The following is a 15,107-nucleotide window of genomic DNA, read 5'->3' as shown; positions in this document are numbered from 1 at the left end:
GGCAAAAGAATTTGTCCAATAATATAATCCCTTCAAAAACCAAGTCTAGGTAACTTCCCAAGGTCTTCAAAGGTCAACAAAAGTCAAAACGACCCCGAGGCCGCTGGGGTTGTCTCCGAAGCGCCGGTTTGGGAGGAGCTGGACAGGGCTTCAACTCCCCCGCGTGACGCACATAGTCCCGCCCCCTGGCTTTCCACCTCTCGCGGGATATCTCGGGAGAACGGATAGGGTCAGGTCCCATCATGGCGGCTGAAGAGGCGGATGTGGATATTGAAGGGGACGTGGTTGCTGCGGCAGCACAGCCCGGGTGAGGCGTAGAGACCGGGTCGCGGAGGGGCGCAGATGCGCAGAGAGTATCCTAGAAAGGCCGTGGGTGTGTCAACAGAAAGGGATGCGGAAGAACATTTTTTGGGTCACGGGATCCTGATAGCCGGAGGAGGGCCGCGCCCATCCCGCCAGCCGGCTACTCCTGAGCCCAGCGGCGGGGTACCCGGGGCTAGTGTCGGACGGCAATTTCACCTTTTACCGGGATACTGTGAGGGCGCCGACTTCGCCTAGCACGCTGCACTCTGTCCAACGATTAGATTCCTTATTCCATTACCTCCACCTCAAAATTCGCCCCTCGCCTCTGCCTGACAAGCTCTAGTACAAGGGCGGCCCCTGGATGGGACCTGAGCTCAGGGTTCCTTGTTCCATTATTTGCAAGCCGTATGTATGACCTTGGGCCTGTCGTTTCATTCCTATAGGCCACAGGTTTCCTTTTCCACATGGGGATAGTTGTGGAAAACTTCTTGAGAGGCAGCTTGACTGTAAGAATCAGAGTAGGGCTTTAGCTGGACAGCTCTGGTTTCTCCTGCGTTGGCTGGCCCTGCCGGTTACTAGCAGTGTGACCTTGGGCCAGGTATTTAGCTTGCCTCGGCCTCTGACAGCTCGTGTGTAAACTGACAGTCATGAATGTACCTCATACAGTCATTGGGGAGAACCAGTGAAATAATCATGGGATGCATTTTTGCATGTGGTAGGTGTTCTGTCAATGTGCTCTGTAGCATCCCGTTACCCTCAGGGATGCTGTGGTAGGACCGAGGGAGGAGTCAACTGATTGCTGCATAACAGGCCGATGTGGTTTTTAAACAGCAACGTCCAGCTTGAGATATCTATCTAGCTCTTTGACTCCTTGCTTTCTGAGTAAGAAATTGATACATACCATTGTAAAATATGCTTCCACATCCTCCTTTTAGTAATGGAAGAGACCTATACTGATGAGGAATCAAAAGACTTTGGTTCCAACTCAGCCAGTTATGTTGCTTGTAACTGTGAAAAACTTCATTTGAACTCAAGTAGGTGGAACCATGTGAAAATTCCAATCTTAGGCCGTTTTTCCCCTATGGAGGGGCAGTTTCATATGGTGCAACCTAATATTAGGGCCTCTGTATATGGTGGAGAAGAATGCTAACCTTGCCCAAGGGGGACAAAGAGGACTTAAAGCACTTGTGAACTCCAAAGCACCCTAAGAATGTGTGGAGTAATTGTCCTGGCCAGTGTAGCTCAGTTGGTTGGAGCATCCTCCTGTAGCTGAAGGGTTGCAGGTTTGATTCCTGGCTGAGGCGCATACCCGTATTTTGCCGTTTATGATGCGCTCCTGTATGTAACGTGCACCCACGTTTTTGGCCCAAACTTTCAGGAAAATATTTCGTTTTAATTTTTTAATTCAATTTTTTATCTATCTATAAAGCCGATTATTGTATTCCAGGGTATTTTGCATATGGATGTTGTTATTGCTTTCTAGAGTTACACTTTTAATGCATAAGCATAAATAAGAATTTAAAACATTTATATAGATATAGAATTAGTACTACCCATATATAATATGCATCCTTATTTTTCCCTCAAAAATTTGAGCAAAAATGTGCGCATTATACCCGACAAAATACAGTACCTGGGTTGCAGGTTTGATCCTAAGTCCCCATCCTAGGTCAGGGCAGATAGGGGAGGCAACCAGGCAGTGCTTCTCTCTCTCACTGATATTTCTCACTTTCCTTTCCTCTCTCTCTAAAAAGCAATGAAAAAAAAAGTGTGTGGAGTAACTAAATTAATATATAGTCATTTTTCCCAAAAATTTTTAAGCAGAGCAGTCCAAAGCTATACAAAATGAGGAGAGATCCTTTAATAACAAGCATTGTTAACATTTGTGTAGGTCAGGTTAATCTTGACCAAATGCTTTTGCATGCATGATTTAATATACTTTTCATAAGAAGTCTCTGAGTTAAGTGGGCAAGGATACTACCTGTTGTCCAGAGAGAAATAAGTTAACCTTGGAAACACTAAAGCTCATCTGAGAACATTGGCTCTTCCATAGGTTCTTCTTTATTTTTCTGATTGTATATAATTATTCTCCATTTCCTCGTGTTCTTTCCTTTCTCTTCTTGCTCTGTTTGAGCCTTAGGTCTACTGGTGGTACCTATGAGCATTTTAGTTTTATGCAGGGAAGACAACAAAGGTTATGGGTTCCTTTTGGTCAGAATCATTGCCTTACCAACTCCAAGGAGTACCAGTAACATTACATTCTGGGCAATAGTGCCCCTGACAAGATGTTCAACTTTATGGTGGTGCAAAAACAGTATACATCCAATAGAAATCATACTTTGAATTTTGAATTTTGATTTTTTTCCCTGGCTAGTGATATGCAGGTATGACACTCTCTTAGGATGCTGTGCATTGGCAGAAACCCCCAAATCCTAGTTAGGCCCTGGATCCCAAGGGTAAACAGCAGATACTCTTCAGTGAACTGTGTTGCCAATGTTTTTTGGATATTGTGTTCTGAGCACATTTAAGACTAAGCTGTGATGTTTGTTAGGTTAGATGTAGTCAATGCATTTTTTTTGACATGAGATTTTCATCTTTGATGGGTTTATCAGGACATAGGATTGTCTGTTTAGAAAAGGAGGAAAATATAACAGAGGAATTATTAGACTCAATAGTATTAGAACATGAATTAAAAGTTTATCATATAACCTAAAATCTGAGCATTTAGTGAGTTACTTTTTTATCTGCTTTTAGTACTATGCTAATTTTGAATGAACCGCTACTTAAACAGTTATCTTTCAGGTTACACTAAACTTTCTTTTAAATGGTTTGACCACCTCAGGGAAACTGGCTCCATTGCAGCACCAGTAGAATTCCATCATAAGTCAAGGAGCATTTGCACTTACTAAGTCTAGGTACCAAAGTTAGAAGATAGCGTTGAAACTTTTTGACTTCCCTTCCACTTCTCCTTCCATTTCTTCTCATCCTCCTTATCTTCTGCTTGTCCTTTAAATCATAATGTTCCCAGGGGTTTTGTCATAAGACTTCTGCTCAGTCCCTGATGATACCATCTCTCGAGACTTAAATTTCTGTTTGTTGGGTAGGACCATAGGAAATTTTGTCAATGTTTGACCAGTTTTATAGTTTCATAAGTTAACCTAATACATGCATGTTGATGTTTCCCAAATCTCCTGCCAACCCAAATCTCTCCTGAGCTTCAGATCCATTTATCCAACTTTCTGAATCTGTTTGCACTTGGATGTTCCACAAACACCTCAGTCTCAGCTTATAAACTTCCACTACCAAACCTGCCTCTCTGGGTTCCCTGGTTCAGTAAATGGCACCACCCACCCAGTCACCCAAGGAACATGGTCCAACCCTTTTTCTTACTTTTCTCCTTCCACTCCTTCTATCAGTTATGAAGAGTCTGTTGATTCTGAGTATCCTGTCAACTGTATTCACTTCTTCCTATTCACGCTGCTTGTTTCCTAGGTCTAAGTTATTGTCACCTTTTTCTAGTATTTATATAATCACTCCCTCTTAACTGCTCCTTGTCTCTTTGCCTTCTTCTACTCCTCCCTGAAGTTAGAGCATTCTTTCTTACACCTAGATCAGAACATGTTATTTTCTTTAATCCCCAGTTGACTTTATGATAAAGTCGTCTGCATTCCTTAACTCCTTAGAGAGCTTTGTGACCCATGCCTCACCAAGAAGGTGGATGACTTGTCAACTTTGTCCTTTGCAGTTAACCAGGGAAAATTATAAGGTCTAAAACTACAGGATCTCAAAGGTCAGTGTGGATATAGTGTAAGAACTGGATTTGGAAAAGGGAGAAACAAAAGAATTGGCAACACGTTGAATGTATTAATTAATACATTCTGAGGAAAAAAAGGCAGGCACAGATTTCTGGCTTGGCCCTCTTGGGCGATGGAGATGCCAAAGACTGAGATAAGTAACGATGGGAGAGTAGCATATTATAGGGGAAAAGTGAACTCAGGTTTAAACATGTTAATTTGTAGCTCCTATGGAGATTCAGGTAGGTGTCCAGATACATACTCCAGAGCGGTGGATATTGCTAATCCTTATTGAGGAATACTATGTAAAAAGATTTCTAAAGTAAGCTAGAAGTGATACCAGTCTCACTTTTGGCAGACCTAGTTAGTTAAGTAAAGATTTTCTTCTGCTGTTACAAGTCTCAGAATCCTAAATTTCACATTTCTGGTAGACCCTACCAAATCAGAGTTAACACTTGAGTTAAACCTTTTTTCAATTAACAATTGAGAGACATTTTTGCTTTTATTATGTTCTAGATGGTCTGTTAGCTCCAGAATTTATTATAACCTCTGTAGGACTAATTAAAGACTCAAAAATATAAATGTGTAGATAAATTTTCGCAGTTTAAAAGGTACACATTCTTAGCACTATGCAAGGTCTGGGAAAAGTCAATAACTTAACTAGGAAACTTTATAACTTCAGGGCATACAAAAGCAAATATTAAATTTAATTATATCCTAAATCGGGTCTCCCAAAACTTAAATATTTAACTATTCAGCCTTTTTGTATATGAAGTGAACATGTAGCTTTAAGGAGTTCTTACTAGTTTAATGAAAGGAGTGAATTAGCAAAGTTAATTCCCTATCGACATAGAAAAGAGCCCAAATAAACCCCCAAATTAATTTGTTAAATTGTATGAGCTGTTATTAAAGCATCACACTTTCTTACATCTTCATTGTACCGTCCTTCTTCAAGTAATTTGTATTTCGGTTCTTCCACTCTTGGGGGTTTTTTTCCCCTCCATTTTAAGGGCGGTGCTATTTAGTGATGGTGGCTTTTATGCTTTAAGAGGTAAAAGAATTAATTGTTAAGTTAAATGTCTACATACACGTGGATATTCCTCAAAAGAAATCTGAAGTGCTGGTTCATGGCTATAGAGCATGTGTGGTTGCTGCTTTGGGGAATTTTTTTTCTCATGAAGTTGTTTTCTTGGGAAATAAAAGAAGTGAACAAACTTGATGTTCAGCAATTAACATATATAGGCACTACAAGAGGGCCGCCAAGCCGGGCCTTCCGCCAGCCAGCCACATGGGCTCCTGACCCACCTGCTGGGCGCCACCCCCAAAGCAATGACTTTTTATTCTATTTGTACAAAACCAAAACAAACAACTCTGCATAGACTGCTATTTTCTTTTTTTATTTGAAATGAGGTGTTTCAGTGTTCTTACTCCTGTCATGTGGGCAGTCCACGCACCTCCCCCCACCCCCCGCCCCGCCCCGCCCCGCACAGCGGCTCCAGCGGACGTGCCAGAGGTCCTGCTGCTGCCCCAGCAGCACCAGCAGCAGAGATATGTACATGTATATTTAGCCACTGTATATTTCACAGTCCAAAGGGGTAGAGCAGGCATTTCTGCATCATTAAGTCTGTTTGTTAAGGGGAGAAGGGAACTAAATATTTGGTTACCATCTCAGCCTGCCAGTTACTGCTGTGTAAATTGTATATATTAACTGGTATAATATCACTTCTATACCTATTTTCTTAATTATTACAGAAGCGATGAAAATACAGCATCTATTTTACAAGATCACTATCTTGATTCATCCTGGAGAACTGAGAATGGTCTTATTGTAAGTATTTTATGAAAATATCGAGTACATTAAGATATTATTCATTACCCAGAGTACCTATTTTTTTTAAATTTGGTGCTAGTTCTCAGCACTCACAGAAGTAATATAGTGAAATATTTTTCTTACTGTAAAAATGGCAGAAGCATTTCTTTTGATTATGAAAAATGTCTTGTTGGGAAACAACTTTGGATCTTTCTGGATTTAGGTACAGATCCTTGCTCTGTCACTTGCCAGAATTGTGAACCTCAGTTTTGTCACCTGAAAAATGGGGAACATTACAGGTTTCATTTCCTCATTTAACAGTTATTTATTAAGTACTTAATATGTGCCAGACACTAGGGCAGATTTGGGGGTTTCAACTATAATCAAAACAGACATGGTTCTGTTCTCAAAGAGCTTATAGTCTGAAGGAGAGTCAGGTGATAAATGGACAGGCTAATTATAAAGCATAAAGGACATTAGATGCTGACTGAGAGTAATAGGATAGGAACCTACTTTAGATAAAGTTGTCAGTGAGGGAAACTGAGGAGGTGACATTTAAGTTGAAAAGTAATAGAAAGAGAGGAGTGGATAAGTGAGGAGCTGAGGAAGAGCATTCTAGGCAGAAGGAATATCAGCACAGAGGCTCTGGTTGGAAGCCAGTGTCTAAAATATGGTTGCGGGGGGGGGCGGTGACAGCTCTGACGGGGCTGGAGAGGCAGACGAGGGCTCTGTCATGTATTTGCAGGAAGCAAGAGTGGAATCAAGAAACCAGTTAGGAAACATGAGTAATCTAAGCAAGATTTGGTGGCAGCTTGGCCTGAGATTGTAGCAGAAGAGATGTAAATGGACATACTTAATTAAATTACATTTTGAGCCCTGACCAGTGTGGCTCAGTTGGTTAGGCGTCGTTCCACAAACCGAAAGGTCGCCAGTTCAATTCCCAAATGGGACAAATGGCTAGGCTGTGGTTCCAACCCCGGTTGGGGTGCTTACAAAAGGCAACCTTTGCATGTTTCTCTCTCACATCGATGCTTCTCTCTCTGTCTTTCTCCCTCCCTTCCCCTCTCTCTAGTAAATAAATTAATAAAATAAAATAAAAATTTTTTATTGTTCAACTACAGTTGTCCTCATTTTCCCCCCCTCACTCTCCCCTGCTCTGCCCACCTGCCACCTCCCACATTCATTCCCCCCGCAATTGTCTTTGTCCATGGGTCCTTTATACATGTTCCTTCCCTTTTTTTCTGTTATTCTCGTTCCTTCTTCCCTCTGGTCACTGTCAGTTCGTTCTTTATTTCAGTTTGTTTTGGTTAGGTTCCATTTATAAGTGAGATCATGGATGGAACTGGAGAGTATTATGCTAAGTGAAAAATTTTTTTTAAACAAAATCTATACTGAAGGTAGAGCTGCTTGGTAGATTGGTTATGGGATTGAGGGAAAAGGAAAGAATCCAGGATGATTCATGGGTTTCTAGCTGAAATAACTTGTTGACAAGTAGTGCCATTTATAAAGCTAGGAAGCCTGGGGAAGCAGCAGGTGAAGGAAGGTATGGATGGTGAGTTATGTTTTAAATGTTAAAATCAAGAAGCCTACTAGATACCCATGTAACTTTGAGGGGGCAGTTGGAAATAACAGTCTAGACAGAGCCTTGGAGAAGAGACCTGACTTGAAAATTTTTTAAGTGTAGAGAGTTGAAAATGAGTGTGATCATTCAAGGAAGGAAAAAAGAATTGTGAGTTTTGGGCATAGATGAAGTATCTAGCAAAATGCTGATAACTAAGTTTTTCATACATTATAGCCACTATTACTTTATCATAGATAGGAGCTTGAGCCTTGGAATCTAACAGACCTGTGTGTGAAGTTTCTGCCCTCCCACTTGAAATGCTATCAGCGCTATGGATGTAATAATGCCTATCTCATAGAGTTATAGTGGGAATCAAAGATATGTCTTTGTGTTCTGTAAATGATAGCTGTTATTATTGGTAATCATTATATCATTATGTATTTTCATTTAACAAACATAGAAGATAATTCAAGTAGTAGTAAATAAAAAGAAAAATATATTCTCTTTTTTAATAGCCTTGGACCCTGGATAACACCATCAGTGAAGAGAACAGAGCTGTCATTGAGAAAATGTTGTTGGAAGAAGAGTATCCTTTAATGATTATGAGGAAAAAAGATTTCAGTGTTAAAAAACCTTTAAATGCAAAACTTACAGAAAAAACCACTGATAATTACTAGATGGATTATATTTGGCCCCAGACTGCTACTATGTAATATGTTACCTGCCTATGCAAAAAACTGCATTTTATTCTTCTGGTTCTGTTTCATTGCTAAGTCTGAAATATGACTCAGTGTTTTTGAGTTTCTCTTGTCATCCAACTCTTTATACTGTCTGAACACTGATTTGAAATTAAACAGTGTTTTAAGTTAGCTAAACCTTTAGTCCAAGATCATTTAATACAATCCTCCATTTTCAATTATGTAAACTGAAATCCAGAGATGTTGCTATGTCCAAGGACACAGAACTAGAATATGTAAAAGTTCTCACTTCTTACTCTACTGATTTACAGGTTTTATGTGAGAGGAATCTAAGGAAAAAGCACAAAACAAATACAAAAGGATAAAGATATTTTTCCTCCAGAACTTGTGGATTCTTATCCATGGTTCAGCCACTAGCTGCTTGTCCACGTTTCTTTCATCTGTATATGATGTTGGCAGCTTAATTTCTTTGGGACTCAGTTTTCTTCCTGGTTTCTTTGTTTTTTTGTTTTCAAATTTAATTTTAGAGAGGAGAAGGGAGGGAAAAAGAGAGGGAGAGAAACATCAGTGTTTGGTTGCCTCTTATGCATCTCCTGCTGGGGACCTGGCCTGCAACCCAGGCATGTGCCCTGCACTGGGAATTGAAAGAGCGAGCCTGTGGTTCACAGGCCGGTGCTCAATCCACTGAGCTACACCAGATAGAGCTCAACTCATGTGAAATTGCACCTGAAATGAGAAGATTGAACATAATTATTTCTGATTTTATGATTTATAAAGGTTATTAATAGTCTAATGAATAGCATTTTACTTTTAATTCTTTCATCTATATTTCACAGATTTCTACTTCCTTTTAAGCCAAAAGTGTTCTATTACTTTTATTCCCAGTTATTGCTATGTTGATTTCAGAGTGTCTTTGTACCTTTAATTATCAAAGGTTAATCCTGTTTAGGCTTTATTCTCTAACCACCCCCCCACCCCCTGCAGACATTATAGCCTATATCATTGCTTTTTATAGAAAATAGTGTGAGTAGCATATTTAAATTTTTTAGTAGCCTTATTTAAAACAGATTCAATTAATTTTAATAATATACTTTATTTAACCCAGTGTATTGAAAATGTTATTTCAACATTTAATCAATATAAAAATGTAATGAGATCTTTTACATTCTTTGTTTCATACTCTTTGAAATTCAGTGTGTGTTTTATACTTAGCAGTACATCTCAGTTCCTGCCAGCCACATTTCAAATATTCACTAGTTACACGTGTGGCTATGGGTTAATGTGTTGAACAACGTAATTCTAGATTAATGAATACTTAAGTAGTCACTGGTCCACTTCCAAATTTGGGAAAAAAATAATGAAAGTAAAAGCTATGTCAGCTCTTGGAGAACAAGGATAATATTTTCTTGTTTCTTTGTCCTCAGTACCTAGTACCTCACATAGTGCCTGACATAACACGATATACAGTCAGTGATTGTTAGTGAAGAATATTTCTGATGAAGAGTATTGCAGAAGCCAGTTTTAATAAGTTTGAGAGGGAAGCTTTCTGGTAGATTTGACCTAATTGTTTGTTATTTTTATTAGGGTAGAGAATAACCCTAAACTCTAATCTTACCTTGAGAAATATGAAAACAATTGATTGTCTAAGTTACCCTGGACAACCAATCGAATTCATCTATTATATTCACCATATGTTTTAGGAAAAAAGAACTAAGTAAAACATTGAGGCTGTTTTTTCTCTTAGCCACTTCTAAAAGGGAAGGTAAGAGAAACTAGCGTTTATGTAGCACACATTTTATGCAGGCACCATGCTGTAAGATTTTACATGTAATATTTAATCCATGTAACAACGCTGTGGGGTATAGATCATTGTATCAAAATTTGTACAGACCTGAAAAGAGCTTTGAGAGGAATTGGTTTAGCTAGGATTTGAGTGTGACTTTCATAGATATATAATATCAGTGCCTACTTTATATGTCTCATAAAAGTTATAACTTTAATATTATTTTAGAAGTTTCCTTAATAATTACACAGGTATTATTTATCTAAAAAATCACTTCCAGAAAAATTCTGGCTTGATCAAAAGAAAGATGATAAAAAATACATGAAGAGGTAAAAATCGATTTATCATACTTCTAAAAGTCTGAATAATATTTTTAAAAACTTCACACTCTTCCTTATTTTCTTTTTTCATGTGCTGCAGCCCACAGAAAACAGCAAAAATCATGTATGTACTTACATTTTATACTTTAAAATATTTTTTATTAGTTGAAAATTAAATTATAGCTGGCCTGTGAAAAAGCCTTCTTGATCTTGAGTTATACAAAAATATAAAAATCAAAATTTCTTGTATACATATTGGAATGCCCCAAGGTATTTTTCTAATGTTATTTGCTAGAATTTTCTTTTGATTCCATTAGAGTATGGAAAAGATGGTGTCCTAGGGATTTGTTGGGAAACTTCTAAAATCTGCTATTTAATATATTAGGCATTAATTTGCCCTTTATTGCTCTTACAGTTAATTTTCAATCATGCCAAACAAAAATTTAATTTGAATTTGTAGTCTTCAAAAATTAAAGAAACTAACTATTGGATTGGCCTAAAAGCCTATTATATTTTTTTATGTAAATAAAAGACACTTTTTTTTGTTTTCACCAATAACTTTATGATTTGGATATTTTGAGTATGTCAGCTATCTCCTGTTATTAGCTTCTAGTGGGTAGAGACCAGGGGTGCTGCTCAACATCTTCCAGTGCATAAGATAGCCCCACAGCAAAGAATTAGTTGGCCAAAAAGTCAATAGTACCAAGAAACTCGCAAACCATTTTGACACCTTCTTCACCGCACAAAATTTTTTTGAATTTTGAGTTGTGTTTTTACCTTTTTTGAAATGATAAAACATAACATGCCTAAATGTTATATATTTTCTTCCACTTCAAAATTAAAATGGCTGTACAAAAATTCACCAATTTTAATAAGTATTTTTTAAATGCACACTGATATGACAGCTGCCAAAATACAATCTTAACAAAATTGTTTCAAATAAAGTTAAAGACACCTAGGCACTACTAGAGCCATTGTATGGAAAAAATGTAATGGACATTTTGGCCAACCCAATAGTAACTTTTTAAAAAAAGATTTCATTTATTCATTTTTAGAGAGGTGAAGGGAGAGATAAAGATGAAGAGAAACATCAGTGTGTGGTTGCCTCTCATGTGCCCCCTACTGAGGTCCTGGCCTGCAACCCAGGCATGTGCCCTAGACTGGGAATCTAACTGGTGATCCTTTGGTTCACGTGCGGGCATGCAGTCCACTGAGCCACACCAGCCAGGGCAATATTAACTATTTTATTTAATGTTTATAAACTTGCATGTTTGTGGTCCCTTAAAGGGTTAGGGTTGCAGATTTGCAACTGTCAAGAGTTTGAGCACTGAACAGGCTTTGGCTTTTACATTTTGGTGAATAAACAAGAACAGAAAGTGAAGTTAATAAAGAGATTAATGGTTTGTTTTGAGTTAAATTAGTGAGCTTTATCACTCTTATTTTAATTTCTTAAAATACTGCAATTTCAAAAAACAATAAACATAACACCATCGTTTTTTTGTTTCAAGAATTAAAGAGATGTTATTTCTGGAGTCAGTTTAAATTTTTGCATGCCTTTCAGGATTTGGAAACATATTAATATCTGCTGCTTTGTGTCCAATAAAAGGAACTCTATTTGTTTTCACACTGATTGACTTCATTTGCTGTCTTTTAGTGTTACCTTCCCTCCAACCCAAGGATTATGTGTTTTGGGGCTCCTAATCATCCTAAGCTAGAGAAATACTTGAGACAGGGTAAACCTAGGCTGCAGCCACCTCCTCCTCTTCCTCCTTTATTTATTTATTTATTTTCTTAGACCAAGAGTATTGAATTTAGTTCATGGCTATATGTAACCTTTAGGTGCATAAATATGGAATGTTCCATTTCAGAAATTTTTTTTGCAATTCCTTTTTTTCCTCAGGGTACAGTCTCCTACAAAACCAGCCAGTTTCTCAGTAAAGTGGACAATAGAAGAAAAACAGCTGTTTGAACAAGGGCTGGTAAATAGAGCAATTTTTGATTTATAGTAAAATAATTCTAGAAGCAAATACTGATAGAATTATAAGGTTAAATTAATTTGTAGAGACCAGAAATTCCTTTTTAATTACAATGATGATATCTATAGCTTTTTTATAGTTAGAATGATGATGTTTGTAGAGTAGTACAAGAGAATTTAACTCATTTAAGTTACTAAAATATTAAAATAGATTTAGATTAATATTTTGGATAGTTTTTATACTAATAAAACCCACAAATTGAGCTGCCTCTGTATACATGACACCAACTACCTGGATTAAAATGCAAAATTATTCAGCTATGATACTTTCTCTTGGAGAAACAAACTTGTGTATTTGAAACTGTCTGGGTTGAGTTTGTTTTATTCAGATATTTGGCATTGTGCATACTATCTAAATATTTTAGTGGATGTAATTAAAAACAAAACATTTCTTTTACATGAATGTTTCACTGAGATCTATATAGATGTCTACAAGTTACATAATGGAAAAATATGCATGCCAATTTCTGATTATGAAAATACTCCTTAATATGAAGAAACTTAATAAAATGTTCAGAATTTTTTTAACTATTGGGAATAGGTTATATCATTTCCTTTAAGGAACATATTGCCTCATGTTATAATTAATTTTGAAATTTTATATATATATATATAAAACATAGAATATTTATATAATTATGTAGGATTCATAAATGCTAACTGAAATATTATTATTAATGTTTCTACAGATGATAGGAAATAAAATGTGTGTGTATTTTTATATTTAGTCATTACCATGACATGTATATATTCTATGATGTTTTTATATAAATACCAAAACTATTTTGAGAGTTTTATCTCTTCCTGAGATTTTTTTCCTGTGCTGTTTTGTTTTTTTTATATTGGTATTTCAGTCTGTTGCATGATTATCATTTACATAATATAACTTGAACTAACCAGCCATTTATTTAAGATTGCTGACAACTTCGGTGTTTTGCCCCTTATCAAAGACCATATCTACACACACCAATGCAAGTAGGTTGTGAAGTTTTAGGTTATTATTGTCAGCATTGATAGTAGTTATGGCAGCTACATCTGCATGGTTCAAAATTCAAAGGAACCTAAAGTTATATGGTGTTAAGTCTGACTTTTTTCTCAATCTTCAGTTCTCTATGCCTGAGACAACAATTTTCATCTGTTTTTGTGTATCCTTCCAGATATATTTATCTCTGTATAAGCAAATGTGTATTTATTTATATACATATGTAGATATGTATTTATATACATAAACATATTTTAAACTTAAAATGTTTTCCCACAAAAATACATGGAACTGTTGGTTGTATTTCAACCTTTTTGACCTTTTGATGTAGTTTGCTTATAGACTGATTTTCTCAGGTTTGAGAGAAGAGAATTATGTGGTACTGAATGATAAAGGAAGATTTTTCCTTCCCTTTCTTGGTCATAGGGTTGTCCCTTTGCTCTATTTTAAAACTGATGAATGTTTTCTTTGCTGCTCTTGTTAGTGGGCCCTTCCTAAATTTCAAAGTGCCCGAGCCCTTAAAATCCCTACTGGTCACACTTGATCAGGATCTTTCCTGTCTCCAAAAGTGTTCCATGCTGCCTGTTTGACTTGACTTTATCCCAAAATAAAAATAATTAATTCTTCAGTAAGTTGATCTCTACTAGGTGTTAGTTAAGAGCAATATAAATAATTAATTTACACTTGCTAGTAACTTTCTCGGAAGTACTTTCAGTTTTAAGAAATTTTCTATGTGTCAGATTTTCTAAGGAATGCCAGAAATAATTGTATAAGTTAAGGTTTATCATTTGGGTCAGATCTTTGAAGATGTCTTGCTACAGTAAGTTATAACTGCCTGGCCTGTAAATCTGCTCTGTGATAAGTTTCCCTGAGTAGTAGCAGGGTTTTGTAAAATTTGTTTTTCGTAGCTTTAAGAATTCTAAAAAGTTAAAATTGTTGAGCTACTTTGGGAAATAGAACATATCTTGTGTTAGAGATGTTATAAAGGAGGTTTATGTATGTTATCAAATGATAAACTGGATACCTAAAAAGCCCTTTTAGCTTTAAAATTATACTTATTCTTTTATATATTTCACAACACACCAGAACTCCCTCAAGTTCTTAAGTTTTTTTTATCATCACAGCTTTAGTGTTAGGAGGTGGACTTGCAGTAGAGGTATGTAGGGAGGTGCTGGTTGCAGGTCACTTCATTTGTGATTCACTTCTTAAAAAATTTATCCTCACCTGAGGATGTGCATATTGATTTCAGAGAGAGGGGAAGGGAGGGAGAGAGAGGGAGAGAAACATTGATGTGAGGGGGCGGGAAATCAATCAGATTACTCTTATACGTGCCCAAATGGGACCGGGCCTGCAACCTAGGCATGTGCCCCGACCCAATGAGCAATAGAACCCGTGACCTTGTGGTTTATGGGACAACATTTCAACAAACTGAGCCACGCTGGCCAGGGCAATGTGATTCACTGTTCTAAGTCAGTTCACTGTGATGTCTGTGTAGAGTTATAATATCTGCTGTAGTATGTATAATGGATATTGTAACAAATGGAATCTGGGTAAAAAGGTATTTTTAAATTAGTGTCAGAAGATACTCAGTTGATTGTATAAATGGAAAATGCAACCTGCCTCCCTTTCAAATATTTTTTTAAGTTAACGTAACATTATCTTAACATTTAGAACATCATAATATGAATACAGACAGTTAGGAATACATAAAAGTGATATTATCTTCATTTAGCTATGAAAAGAAAACTAGTTTCTAAACAATTTGTTCAGTGTTCGTAAGTCCAGATTCCAAAGGAAGAATATTAGCTTTGATTTTTAAGA

At 36.9% G+C, this 15,107-nt stretch overlaps 1 protein-coding gene across 3 annotated transcripts in view; it reads left to right on the top strand.

Annotated features, from left to right (window-relative positions):
- Positions 1 to 223: 223 nt before the first annotated feature.
- Positions 224 to 15,107, top strand: part of MYSM1 (Myb like, SWIRM and MPN domains 1) — a 37,082-nt gene continuing 22,198 nt past the window's right edge. For all 3 annotated transcript variants that reach the window (XM_054573878.1, XM_054573870.1, XM_054573862.1), the window contains exons 1-6: positions 224 to 307; positions 5,850 to 5,925; positions 7,984 to 8,054; positions 10,201 to 10,278; positions 10,370 to 10,393; positions 12,170 to 12,248. In XM_054573878.1, coding sequence (XP_054429853.1) covers positions 243 to 307; positions 5,850 to 5,925; positions 7,984 to 8,054; positions 10,201 to 10,278; positions 10,370 to 10,393; positions 12,170 to 12,248 — 393 coding nt within the window. In that variant the 5' untranslated portion in view covers positions 224 to 242. The remainder of the gene's footprint in view (positions 308 to 5,849; positions 5,926 to 7,983; positions 8,055 to 10,200; positions 10,279 to 10,369; positions 10,394 to 12,169; positions 12,249 to 15,107) is intronic.

The sequence above is a fragment of the Pteronotus mesoamericanus genome, unplaced genomic scaffold (genome assembly GCF_021234165.1).
Source record: "Pteronotus mesoamericanus isolate MK-2021 breed Mesoamerican mustached bat unplaced genomic scaffold, CSHL_Meso_final contig_105, whole genome shotgun sequence".
Lineage (NCBI taxonomy): Eukaryota > Metazoa > Chordata > Mammalia > Chiroptera > Mormoopidae > Pteronotus > Pteronotus mesoamericanus.
Note: the sequence above shows the minus strand (reverse complement) of the source record. Positions and strands in the feature narration are given on the sequence as shown.